The 14,564-nt window shown below is 29.5% G+C and overlaps 1 protein-coding gene across 6 annotated transcripts in view; it reads left to right on the forward strand.

Moving 5' to 3' along the window:
• Positions 1–14,564, forward strand: part of LOC143240047 (cytoplasmic dynein 1 intermediate chain 1-like) — an 84,423-nt gene that overhangs the window by 32,404 nt on the left and 37,455 nt on the right. The window contains exons 5-9 of one of the 6 annotated variants that reach the window (XM_076481867.1): positions 4,654–4,674; positions 7,260–7,277; positions 8,550–8,570; positions 10,704–10,922; positions 11,786–11,936. In XM_076481867.1, coding sequence (XP_076337982.1) covers positions 4,654–4,674; positions 7,260–7,277; positions 8,550–8,570; positions 10,704–10,922; positions 11,786–11,936 — 430 coding nt within the window. The remainder of the gene's footprint in view (positions 1–4,653; positions 4,675–7,259; positions 7,278–8,549; positions 8,571–10,703; positions 10,923–11,785; positions 11,937–14,564) is intronic. The other 5 variants (XM_076481869.1, XM_076481868.1, XM_076481871.1 and 2 more) reach the window with 5 other exon arrangements.

A 14,564-nucleotide genomic window follows, 5' to 3' on the forward strand; every position in this document is an offset into this window, starting at 1 on the left:
CCCTGCCAAAATTTATATTTGTGTCCTCTAGTCCTACTGTTCTCACCATGATGCATTAATACTGTAAGTTCCCCCAACAATCGTAAACACTTCAATCAGATCCCCTCTAACTCTAATTTTTTTCAAGAGAAAACAATTTCAGAGATCTTAACTTCTGCTCATATGCTAGTTTTGTTTTTAAATAAAGATGGTATTTTTGGTTTTCCTTCTATTTATATAATTTTCTCTGCCTGTGATTTTAACTTCTGAAAAAATTTTTTTTTTATATTTTGAGCCATATGGCTAAACACAAGGGAAGGAGCTCTTAATGGTTTCTTTTGATCTTGTAAACACTTGTTGACTAGTTTCTCCAATGTAAAAATTACCAAATTCTTTTTCTATTAGTTTGGTACAATGATTTAGAAGTGACCTTACTGAAATATTTGTGAGATAAAAGTTGACACTGTTTTCTCAATGTAGGAAATAAAATGTTACACTGAAAACCATATTCTTTAGCTGTCTTTAACCATGTTTTTGGATAGTACGTGTGATCCTGGGTATATATAATATAACACATAAAAGAAAAAAATTTAAAATCATTGATTGTATCTCCAGGTTGTACGTCAATTTCAAGAGGTGATAATGTTTTATTTATGACTATGAAGGATTGCTTGTTTTGCAGTTATGTGTCTTGTATGTTGCAAGGACTGAAGGTTTTTAAGCAGTACCAACTTTGATGGAAACAAATCTCTGAAGACATGTACTAGTAGTGTGTGGAACAAAAATTTATCATGATAATGCTTAACTCATGTTCATACTGTTGTATTCATTTAGAAGTAATGAATTATTGACTTAAGCCCTGATTAACAAGTCAAATGAAAACACTAACATTTCATTTTTTTTTATACTATATATCATTGTCAAGTACCATGTTTTGTAGTGTAGACAGTCATGTCCCTCCACTTTTCCTGATCCCAGGCACTTGTGATTACATTAGTCACCCTATCTTTATGTAGCTAAAGTGTTAAACTGCCTCGGATATTCTCCCATTATTTACCTCTACTTCTTTTCCCCACATATTGACAATGCAGATAGCCCTCATGTTGCTTTGTGCAAAATTCAAAAACAAACATGCATAACATGCAATAAATGATGCCCAGGCAGATAGTGTTGAGAGCAATTTGAAAATTTCTTAAAGCAAGAACAAATCGACATAAAAGAAAATAGGAAAATGAATATCATGTTAGAATAATCTAATGGTTTAAAAAGTAAGATATAGTGTACACCTGTTTTTTGTTTATTTTGCTTGTATAGATTGTAGGGGATGTGGAATAGTGATTAATTAATGAAATGTAATTCAGGTGCCCATTGACAAATCAACTAACAAATACAACTAATTGCAACCTCCCAGTTATGGAACGCTTACTCTTAAATAATTAAATAGTTCAGCTGTGATTACATCTTTGTTTTCCTACCTGTTGCTTGCTCTATAATGGCACTGAACTGTGATCATTGTTGTTGAGACACTGTTTTTGTACTGGCAGAGAAACATTAATTTGGGCAAAGTTATTTCTACTCCTGGTGCATAGTTTTTGATCTAGAATCAGATTGATAGTTCAACATGCGTACTTGTTTCACCATGTTGAAAGATACTGTGTACAAATCTTTCTTGTGCACTTTGATATGGTTTGAGTTCTTTGGGTAACAACATGTTTGTTTGGAAGCTGGCATAATTCTCGGAAAAACAAAAAAGTTGATCAAGTAAACCATTCACTTATATCTCAATCAACTGCTATTCATTTAGAAGATGTTTGTAGAGCTGTCCAGTGCAACTTGAATCACAAATGTTCTCAGTGAAATTTCCTATGGAGCAAGCCATTTGAAAGTAAAAGCAGACAGGAGTTCATAACTACAGAATTTTAAGTCTGCACCACACTGAGTGTATGCTTCATTAAATATGAGTACAATTGAATATTTTACCAATTTTTCATCCATATAACTATCATATGATGCAACATCAGCATACTGAACTATTATTAAGTATTAGAAGGATCCTATACACAGTTTTAGAGACTGACTGAATCCTCTCCCACTGTTTTTCTATTCCAGTCGTTACTAATTTTATCACCAGTGAAACTTCAATGACACAATATAATGAAAAACATCTGTTTCTATCAGTATACCAGCAGATTGTGTGAATTTTAATATTCAACCTTTATTTTAGACATTCTTGTTGAGGCATGATATTCCATGTGATGTCAAAGGTTGACAATTCAGAGTCAAAGTTGAATTTTAGAAAAATTGGCATATTTAATTAGAATAGAGATAGCTTTCCAGCAGTAGCTTTTATTTTATTGTATTGTTAAAAATGTCAAAAGCTATTGGTACTTTTATATTATTGGTCTTATCTTGGACACATTCTTGATGAAATTGTGACCTTTTACTTAAAAACCATATGAACTACAGACTTGAAACTTGACTGAAATTTATAGCTGTGTCACAAACATTATTGCCAATTACCTTCACAATTTTAGGAGGTAAGGTCAGAAACCTTTCTGGAGTGCTTGGTTTGACATGAGCTGATCCAGTTATCAGTTTAAATAATTTTAATCACAAGTTCCACCACTACTTTTAGAAATACATTTTGTTTCAAAATCATGTATTTTTAGGTCCAGAAGTGGTACATTTATTTAATGTTTGAGTACATGTCTGTTAGTTATTATCAATTTAAAGTTCACATATGTTTGCCAGTTATTATGTATGTAGGTGTACAGTCATTTTCAAGTTGTTGATACATGATCTACATAAACTAATATATCTTGTGTGTACATACACTATGTAATGTAATGTTTACATTCAGATTACTTTGAAGAATTAATTAAACAATTTGCAGTTTGAGAAGGAAAAAAATTTAACATTATAAAAATCAGTAGTGCAGTGGAAATTATTTTGTAATCACACTGGGTGTTACTTTCAATTCATTTTCAAGGAAAAGTCAATTAAGACTGTTAATCACTCTTGCCCTCTGTCTTTTTCTTTCCTGCTGCAAAGGCTCACTGAGCACTTCACCTTTTAAGGAAAATGGTCATATTTGGAGGACTCGAAAAGGTTTGTGAAGAGCAAAGTAAACACAACTTGTGACTGTGTTGGAGAACTCCAAAACACTTTTATATTCCTGGCACACTTATTTGTTTATTTCTTTTTTTCTAAGGCAAAATATATATTAGTTAACACAAAGAAGAGAAATTAAAAATAAGACCTTTCAAGTATAAACAAGTTTATTGGTTTGATGATGAATTTAATACCATGAAAAATATCAACTTGTATTTGTAAAATAATACAGGATTTGGTTTCTGATATCACTTTGTAAGCTGTGTGTAAAATGTCACACAATTTTTTGTGAGTTATTTCAAAACCAAGTGTATCAAGATGTGATACAGATAATTTAACAATAATCAAGATTAAGATACAGATATAAAATATCACTTCATAATCAAACAAAAGTATAAAGTTTTTTAAATAATTCTACGTTAGTGTATACATCAGAAGTATTTCCCTGAAAATGTGAGTAAAGTACACACCAGTGTGTGTTGTAAAGTTTCTGAGAAAATTATAATTTTAACTTATGTGTATTATGCTAAAATGTGAAAATAAAAATGTAGTAGTTTCCTATTTAAGAAAACTTTAATTTTCATCTTTAAAAATCAGTTTGGGCTCAGACTACAGCATAGCTTTGTGATGTAATGTTTAAAAGTGTAATATGATTTTAAGTTAACATGTTGCAAAAAATGCAAATTTGTAATACCTGACTAATATTCCATTTAGCAGGACTTACAAAAACTTAATTTCATGAAATATTTCAAGTTAGTGAATAAAAATAAGTGCCATACAAACATTGTATGTAATGTATTTATAATGGCATTTGGCAGTAGTTGGAACATGTAGGAAATGTTATTTTAAAAATTTAATATTTATGTGCTTTAAATAGCATTGCAATTTAGTATAAAGTTCTAGTAGTTCCTATCTCCCCATTTCTGTTTGTGGTTTAGTGTGAATGATTGTTTTATTTTTAACATATATTACTAAAAATTTAAATACAACTTGATGCTAAGCCTTTTCTGACAGCAATGTATATTGGTTTGTGATAAATTTTGTGGTATTGATTATTATATTACATGTGTACATGTGAGGAACTAAATGGTAGGTAAGTATGATAACCAGGAAACTAAAAGTAAAAATCATATTTACACTGTGTAAATAATATTATTTAATTTATTATTCTCAAAGTTCACAGTATAAAACAATGAAAGAGACCACAGAATAAAATATTTTGCATTTGATCATTCTGTGTGCTCAATGAAATATATGAAATAAAAACAAAAATTACAAGTTTTTCAGTTAAACATAATTATGAAAGAATATGAAATTTAAGTTTTTAGTAATTCTCTTTAACATGTTTTCCTTTACATTACATGCTAAGTGATATATGACTTTTTTAGAGGTTAATTCATAATTGAGCTTACATTGTATGTCTCATAAGTATAGTACGTTATAACTTTTGCTGTATTCAAAGTTCTTTATAATTTTCATGTTGGTGCAAATTTTGTGTAGATTATATTTTGGCATTGATTAATATAGTAAGGTTTCTGAAATATGTTTATTTTTCTCCAACAGCTCACCCTTTGGATTATTACAGTAGGTATTTTAGGTTATATTTTTGTAGTTTTAAAACACACTTCAGTTTCAATTTCATTTTTCCAGATTACAAATAAATACATAATTTTAGGTGAAATTTGTTACACTGTATTTATTATGGTACACGTTTTAGAAAATTAATTAGAAGTTTATAGGATATTACTGTGTAAATGTAAAAAGTTGTTATAAGCAATTAGGTTTTTGGTTTTAGAAGTCCATCCTCTATAACAACACAAGCCTAGATTTAAAAATAAAAGGTTTTTCAAAGAGAGTTTCAAACCATAAAAATGGAAAATTGTGAACCTTGTGCTAACCCTGTATCTCTCTGTGTGTGTGGGTATTTATTAAAAACACTTCCCCAAAAAATATGATTTTTTTTGTATATACACTATATTGAAAGTTAGATGTATTAAATATAATAAGTTAGGGGTTAGTCAAAATGACCAATTTAACCACCATATAACCACATAGGTTTACATTGTGTAAGTCTTAATGTTGTAAGAGTATTTTCACCAAACTTTGTAAGCATTTAATAAAGATTTCAGCTAATTTTCCCACAAAAAAGATTTTTCATTTTAGTATTTTATTAAAAATTTATCTGTGAATTTATGTAATCATGGTGGGACTGGATCTCTAACTAAGGTATAAGTGCCTTTAAATAATTCCAAGGTTTACATGATAAATGCAAACTCGACTATGAAGAACTGGTATTAACTGTATCTTCTTAAAATTTTGTAATCTTTTAGTTAAGTGTTACAAATATATTATATGCTCCCAAAAATGTCAGATTTTTAATAGTATTTTTACTAAACATCTGTCCATAAATTTACAGTCTTTACTTATTCTGAGTAAAAGTAATTTTCATGATAAGAATAATAATCTTTCATATTTCATTTGTACATTCTCTAGAACTTCCTAAATGAATACCAAACATTTTTCAGTAAAATTTTATACTTTATTTCTTCCACTTTACACTAACTGCAATGATATCATCAACATGCAGTGAACAAGGAGCTAAAAGATATGAAATAAAATAAAAAATACCCAAGACACCTTTTACTTTTCTTATTTTTTCTGATTACTTATTCTAACATCTTCAGTGTTATAACCATTTTGCAAGTACTTTTGTTTATCTTTATTCTTCTTTAAGCATGTATATTTAGTGTAATAAAGCAATGGTCCACCCTGAATCACACAACAAAAGTTTAAGGTGATCAAATAAAAAATCAGCAGCCTGAGTACATACCTTGAAGAGAGATCATCAGAATTTTTTTATTTAATATTTTTTTCCTTGGAAGTTTTTATGGAGTCTGATAATTTTCTAATTTTTATATTTTCACTACTTATGTTAAAATATAATTAAAACTATGTATAAAAAAACAAGATATTTTGCATGCTTATGACATGCATGCTTTGACCCTCCCTTATCCTTAGTATGTGGTAATAACAGTTTTTAATAATTTTTCAAAACTCATTTGTATTGGATTTTTTGTTTCATTATTATTTTTGTAGCAGAGCAGTTGATTCTATGCTTCAGAAATTTAAAATTTAGAAAAATATCCTATAAATCAGATTTGGCATTAATTCTTTGGCTAAAAAATAATATTATTAATCAAAGAAGTTTGTGAAGCTTTTAAATTACCTGCAGATTATAGATAAAAATAAGCAATTTAGGCAATAAATAAAACTTTAAGACTTTTAATGTTACTTAAGTCAGAATTTATGTTTCATAAATTAATGCTTCTTAAGTTGATTGAAATATAGTCAGCATGTTACTTAAAACTGAATAAAACTAATGCAGTTTACTTCTGCAAAGATGATAATGCTTCAAGTTTGTATTTGACATCTCTTGTTTGAATAGTTTGAATATATGTATAAAAAATTAATGTAATATTTCTTGGTTATTCTTAACCATTAATTTTCTTAACCTCTTTTTTAGTCTTGTGTAAGTTATGTTCTCAATTATGCATGTAAATTGCACTGTTTGGTTTATTGGAAGGACCAAATATTGTAACAAAACATATCACCTTTTTGCTATAGGTCCATGTTCTTTGATACAAAAACAGCTATGATGTCAAAAAGTTTTATATTTTTCTCACTTGTTATGGTTAATGACACTTTGTATCTCTCGTTTAAAAGCCTACATATTTTAGTGCCTTGAGCTGTCACTTGAAATATACAATTATTATATTAAATATACCAGTTGTTGTATGACTATTACTATTTCTAAGTATTCGAAATTAGTATAAAAGAAATTAAGTAAATGAGAATCAACTCAAGATATAATGTATTCCATTTTGTTCTTAGAGAATGAAATATACACATTGTGTTAATTAAAAAGCTCTAAAAATAATTCAAGGGTATTTTACTAAAAAAAAACAAAAATGAATTAAGATATCATTACTGACAAATACAGTTTTTAGCTATAGACTAGATTTACTCTAATTTTCTTATACAATATTTAATCTGATGCAAAAGAAATAAATTTAACTTTATTAAACTGTAAAATAAGACCTGTTGATACATCTGTATAATATAAGTACATTAATTTGGCTTTAATACCTCAATTTGCTATTTTCAACAAGTTATTCATTGGGATGAAGGTAAGTGAGTTATAATTTTCTGTTATGTATATATATAAAAACTGTACAAAATTTAAACATTTTTTTTGTTGAGGGGAGTTGATTAAATGATGTTTGAACAAGTAAGTTAAACTCTAAGGAAATTATTTCCCAGAACATCATAAATAGTACTTGTTAATGTGCTTTTTTAAAGTGATAATTCAAAGCACAAGGATAATTATCAGGTAATATTTCATTTATCAAGAAACAAATGTAAAAGTATAAAATTAAAAAATATACATGCATAAAATTTGTAATGAAAACTATAATATTTCACAAATTCAGTATAGGCAATATTAAAGTTTCAGCTAGAATGTTGAAATGCATTACACATTTAAGCAGTATCATTTTTAAATTCTGAACATATTCAAACTGCACTGAGATTTTGGCCAGTGTTTGGTTTACAGTCAATACAGAAGTTTCAGTTTGAACTTTTGTATACACTGCATGTTCAAGTAATATCAAAACTTGAGGTTCAAAATATGTCAGAGTTTATGCTTGTACTGTTAAAATGTATGACACATTCATAAAATACAAGTAGTTTGACTTTTTTTTTTAGTTTACTGCACAATTAGACTAATCAATTTCATCTAGAATGATATATGCATAATATTAATTTATTAGCTAGACCAAGCTGTACATGTACAGTGTAGTATTTGTAGCATAGAACTAGATTTAATCAGAATGTGTGCTCTATCCTTGTATTCTCAAACTGAATTAATTATGTAGGTATTACTAAGAGATAGAGTTCACGTTTCTATATTTATTGGTAGGAGCTAAGCAGGATTTTTGGCAAAATGATCCTATAAATCAATTGTATTTTTATCTTTAGATATTAGCTATGAATTTATGAAAAACAAAAGTTGATAAGAATATAAATATTACAAGGTTTATGTTAAGCACCATCAAAGCAAATGAAGTAAAATAGTTGTGTATTTTCAAGACCTTTAAGTGTACATTTGTTGATAACTAATTCTATTTCTACTTTGCTGGTATATTTTAAATTTAAGTATAAAGTATTTATTCAACATAGAACAATCATAATTTAAAAACATTGTGGTAGTAATCCATATTTTGAAAGGATAATGATAAATGTTGAAAACATTTATGGAGGTAATGTTGTGACATATATATAAGAAAGGATTGTGGAATTTCTATGGAGTTTAAACTTGTTATTCATACTTTTACACTGTTTTCTTCTATTTCTGTTCAACTCAAAGACAATGGTCATTTTGCTTTTTCTACATGTTTTAGAATGGGATGATGAATTTCAAGGTAGGTCTATTTTGTTAGTCACTATTTGAAACAGCTTGCAAGGATAACAAGATGTGTAGATGTATTCTTTTCTCTTCAGTTTTCACTTTTTTTTTTTTCATTGCTTGGTTTATCATTTTCATTATTAATAATGTTATTTTAAGAATTTTTTATTGCAAGTCGTTGCTCTCTTCACTAATAGACAGTAACCTGCTTTTGTCATAAGTAGTCAACTTCTACAGAGTTAAGCTAGAAACTAATTGCTGTTTTTGTTTGGTATCATACTATTTTAAAACTTATTCTATCAAAAACAATTAATTTGTACATAAATGTGATACAGGTAGCTTACAAGTGGTTATCCTTTATCAATCTTTTCACTTGTAAATTCAAACGTTTTACTACATTAAATATTAATGTCTTTGGTAGAGTATTTCACTGCATTTTTAGTTACACCAATATACAATTTTATAATGTGAGAAACAGTTTATTTGAAATTAGTTTCTTTTTATAATGTATAAATACTTAATTATGAAGTAACTGTCTTAAACTTGTTTTTCATTAAAAATATAAAAATAAAGAATAGTTCTTAGTTTATTTAGATCCAGATCAAAACATCCTTTTAAAGTACTGCATGCCTACATGAAGCTAGTAATATTTTAAACTGTTTGAATATTTTTTTAAACTTTTAGAACTAAAATATAAAGGATTCTGAACACAAAAATGCATTGAAGAAAACTTTTTCACAATTAAATGTTAAACGAAATTTAACATTTAAACTTATTTGTGGCATTAATAACTGTTCTATAAAGAAAGAATTTTTTTAAAATACTTATACATTACAGTACTTCATATATATTGAGGAGGTAGTGCATGTTTCTTTCTGTTGCATTATCTGAGCTATGTCAGAAATTTCTCAGTTATGGAACATTGTTGGTTAGTGCTATTTCCATATCTTTTGTTTACTATGTGTATTATTTTAACATTAGAAGAACTATGTTGTCAATATATTTTATTGTAATGTTACTTTATGAAGTTGCATTTGTAAAATTTGTTTTATATTAGTATGTTGTAATAACCAGATGCTTTAATGGGTTTTTAAAGAACTATTTAACATTAAAACTTGTGTGTGTGTTACATGATTTGAAACTGCTTTTTTATGTCCCTTTTTATATATAATTACTTAATTTGTTTAATAACTGTATTGCATGGCAAGTTAACATTGGCTAGTTTTTTACCACTGAAACATAGAGCTGGGTGATTAATTTTATTAATCATTTACCTATGAGCATTAGTAACTTTAATTAGCATTACAAAAAGTAGTCAGACTTCAAAAATCATTCAAGAGTAACTTGATTCAACGAGAACTGCTTCTACTCATATAAAGGAATGAAATTTTCAAAGAAACATTTGATTTCCAGTTCACAGCTAACTTTTTAGCTTTTTAAATTGTAAAAGGTGTGTTACTTTGATGTTTTTATTTAATAATTTCATGGAAATATGTTTATTAACATGTTTACTCAAAAAGAAAAAGCTATATGGTGTATTCCTTGCCACAGATTATGTACACTGATATACTTGTAGCAGTAGTTTTTGCTTCTATTTTTATTCCATACCTGGTATTTCTAGTAACACATAGTAATTCTAAAAGAACATCTTATGGAATGTTCCGTTCCAGTTATAAATGCAAAACTGGATATAACATTATTTTTGAACGTGGTGTGTAATATTTACAAGCTTAGAAACAATACAACAAGAAAACTGTAATGTTGTATTGCTTCTAAGTTTATTAATGTTTTAACTTGTCATATTCTATTTCAAGTAAATTTTTAATGCCTAGAAATGATTAAAACAAGATTGGTGAAAACTGTGAAAAGTGACTATGCTTGCAAACTTATTTTTAAATATATATATATATATAGCACAGTAATAAGGAAAATAAGATTCCAAGTAATTTATATATATTTTGTAGGTTTAAACTGTTTTTACCATAATAACAGTTCATTTGGGACTTGTTGCTGAAAATACTTAGGCATTTGGGTGTCATTTTTATGATATATTTGAAACACTTACATCCTTAATTTGAAAAATACCTCAGTAATAATTACTGATTAGTAGTATACCACAAGAAATTGGCCTAACTTATTCACTATGTAGTTCTCACTTATGATGATGTGCCAGTGGAGGAGGAAGGTGAAGGCTGCTCACTGCCATCAAAGAATTTGGAGAGCCCATCAATTTATCCAAGACACAATACTCCCCACAAAGTTGCAGGACTTCCGAAAGTTGAAATGGTTCGACCAGCCAGTGCAGCAGAGGGAGATACCCCACTGACACCAGGACACACTGAACAACAAAAAGAAGAAAAAATTAAAGGTATCAGCTTATTTAATTGGGGGGGGGGAACCTGTGTGAAATTAATATCATTACTCTGAGTCACCAGTATATCTTTATAATAAATTACACAGAAAATTATTATTTTGTAATTATTTTTTTATTGTATTCTTTGTTCTGTAGTTAAAAAGTTTGTGTCGTTTTAGAGAAAGAAGGATTATATGTATTAAATAAAGTTTTAATTAAGTGTTAATGTTTAATCATGTAACTGTAAGTGCATTTGAAAAGAACCTTCTTTTAAGTGCTTGATAATAATTTGTATGAGAAACAACCATGACATGTAATTTACTTTTTATAAAATTTATAACAAAATGTAACTTTATTGAATAGAGAATTAAAGTAAAATTGTAGCATAGATTACAGTACCTCTATAAAACAGACTGTTAATTATCTTTTGTGTTTTATGCCAAAATGATGTGGTTTTGCATGTACTTAAATTATACAGATGTACATTCATGTATATTTTATCTAACTGTTTATAGAAAGAATGAATTGAATAGTTGAAAATGTATTTAAAAAGGAATTAAATTGCTTTATCAGAATTAAACCTTAACATTTGTTGGTGTAAATTCTGGTAAATGAATTAACTTTAAATTTGAAATGAGACAATGGGTAGTCCATTATTGATTCAAAGTAGTGTTTTGGATTTTGGTTTCAAGTTCATGTTATTTCTGTTTTTCACAAAATTTGCCATATGTTCTTATTTATGTTTACCTACACAAATACTGACTCTCTTTTAGTATTTCTACTGGTACAATTAAAACATTTTCACACATGTAGGATCTGATATTTTGTTTGTTTGAGCATGAGGTTCAATATTGGTAAAATTACCTGATTTCTACTAGTGGACCTCAGTGAAGAAGAGAAACAGCAAATTATGATGAGTGAAGAATTCCATGTCTTCTTTGGCAAAGCTTCTAGAATTGTTGAGAGGGCCCTTTACGAAGATCTAGACATATGTGTAGACTACACAGGAACAGGGGAGGAGCAGGAAGGGTGAGAGTTGAAAAGCTTTTTCTGATACAATATCTTACCTCCTCTCACATAATAACTTTTCTTGTTCACTTCTATATATGCACATTTGTTTGCTCACCATTACTTTTGAAACTCATACCTACCCCTCATTCCTATGTGTTTCAGCTGTGTTGTAGCATGCAAATAGGCATGTGAAAACCTTCCACCAGTTGGATCATGACTCACACTTCTGTTACATCTGGCTTCCTCTATAGAATCCTATATTTACTTCTCACCTCTACAGGTTGGAGTTTCCAACTTTTCACATTGACCTATCCATCCTTCTCTTACAGCTCTCTACAGTTTGTTTTTACAGGTGTCATCATATCCAATTTGACATCTTACTTTTCTCTGGCTGTCTATCTATCTTGTTGTTTGAGAGTAATCATCCAGGCTGACAGATTTGTCACACCCAAGATGTTCTCTCCCATTAATCCCATCAGATGACTACTTCATTCTCATTTGCTGCTTGAATGTTGGTTCCCAGGCAAATAGTGTTGGTTGAAGCTAGACCAACCAACATATTTTTTCATATATGAGTAGGCTGAGACTCTTCTCTTACTACAGACTGGACATTATGTTCACCTGTCATTCCACTTTCCTACCATTTTCTAGGTGTGGGATACCAGAGTAAGATAGGTATTAGTTGTATTAAGTATGCAAATATGTTAGCTTGGGTTCCCAGGATGGAAGTGCTCCTTCCTTTCTGGTTCCTGATGATAGAATACTCTCCTCTTACCATGGTCCAGATGATCCATTTCTGATACTGTTGGTTTTGGACTGGAGTTGATCTCCCAGATACATTTCAATGCATACTAGCTACTCTACACCACAGACATGTTCAGTTATGTTTGGTTGCAGACCCTCCTGGTACTGTGGACCTAGTGACCTTTTCCCTGATACACTAGTTTAGACTGGAGTTGACCTTCCATTTACAGTCTAGATAAAAGTGGTTGAGGGCCATACTTTTTCTGTGATTTGAATTGATCCATTTTCAGTTCCACTGGGTTTGGACTGAAGTAGACATTCTGACCACTATCTCACTTGCTCTATCCATTTTATACCTGGGGCTGATAAAGTTACTTTTTATATCCGCCTCTTTGCCAACTGTTTAGAAACACGTTCATTCATTGAGGGCATAGAGTAGAACTTAATTCAGATGTTGTACAGCCTTCCATGAGTGTATTTGTTCGATAAGAGAAGTCACTTTCAATGGGTATTCTGTGTACACTCTCCAAAATGTGGTCATCTTGGTAAGTTTTGCACTGGTTCTTCCACCCATTCCTATGTGGGATTCTAGCTGTTGTGTGAGCATAGATAAGATATTATATCGAACATTTTCCTACATTGAAAATATACTTTTGTTAGAACTTAGTATTTTTTTTTTTCTGTCTGGTTTCAAACTTAATAATGGGTTACTATAGTACAGAGAGAGACAGTTGTGGCAGGAGAGTGTATCATGCTTCTTTTGGTAGAGAGTTGTTACATGTTTTATTTGCATTCTAAAGCACAGCTGAAATGTGGAGTGTATTGGAGGTTCAAGGCTAGTGCAAATGAAAAACATTTGTGCATATGGAGAGTAACACTGAATGAGATAAGCTGTTATGTGAGAGGAGGTAACTGTTTGTTGGAAATATATTTTCAGTATAGTAAAATATTAACTTTGGCAAGGCTTCTAAGGTTATAAGGAAAGAGCTAATCTTCATGAACATTCAGACGTGTTAAGAATGTGATATATTGGCAAAAGAACATGGTTTCTAGGATTGTTGAGAATACTGATCATGGAGATTCATGCATTTGTGTGTGGATTATATAGTAACTGTGGAGAAATGGGAGAGCTCAAAATTCCAATGCTTCTTTGTGGAGACTTTGAAGGACTTAGAGGTTTCTATAAAAATCTGGATATAAGTGAGGATCATATTGGAACTGAAGAGGAACTTAGAAAATGTGAAAATCATGTATCTTCAAAAAGATGTTGAAAGTTATGAAGGTTTAGACATGTACGTGAATTGCTGGAACTTGTGAGGAGGAAGAAACTAAGAATTCCATAGTTTAATGGATAAGATCTCTAGGTATATGCAGAGATGGTTCTTTTGAAAACTCAGACACATATAACTGGGTTATTTTAGAACTACAAAAGACGAATGGTAAGAGCTCAATAGATGTGTACGTGCACAGAGAGATTTACTTATGAAGATTCAAATGTGGTGGAGAGGAAGGAAAAATAAAAATTCAGTAGGTTTTTTAACAAGATTTTTAAGTATTTTGTTTAGTTATTGGAGAGAAAAATGTGGGATGAGCTAATTAGGCAAAACTTTTATGTTAGCAGAGAAATCCAGTTGTGAAGGTTTAGGATTATTTGTGGACTGCTTATGAGTTATATACAAGAAAAATTATTCCAGATCTTGATTATCAGCACTTGTGTGGTTATCGAGAAAGTCTTCTGTATGAAAATTTAGACAGATCTGTAGACTAACAGAAATTAGAAAGGTACAAGGAAGGTAAAGTTTCAGTTGCTTTGGACTACAATAAGATTGTTTGTCAAAATTCATGTCTGAACAAGAGTAGTTTTTGAAGAATTTCTAAGTTAAAAGTAACTAAGCTTGTATT

This window comes from Tachypleus tridentatus, chromosome 13 (genome assembly GCF_004210375.1).
Source record: "Tachypleus tridentatus isolate NWPU-2018 chromosome 13, ASM421037v1, whole genome shotgun sequence".
Taxonomy (NCBI): domain Eukaryota; kingdom Metazoa; phylum Arthropoda; class Merostomata; order Xiphosura; family Limulidae; genus Tachypleus; species Tachypleus tridentatus.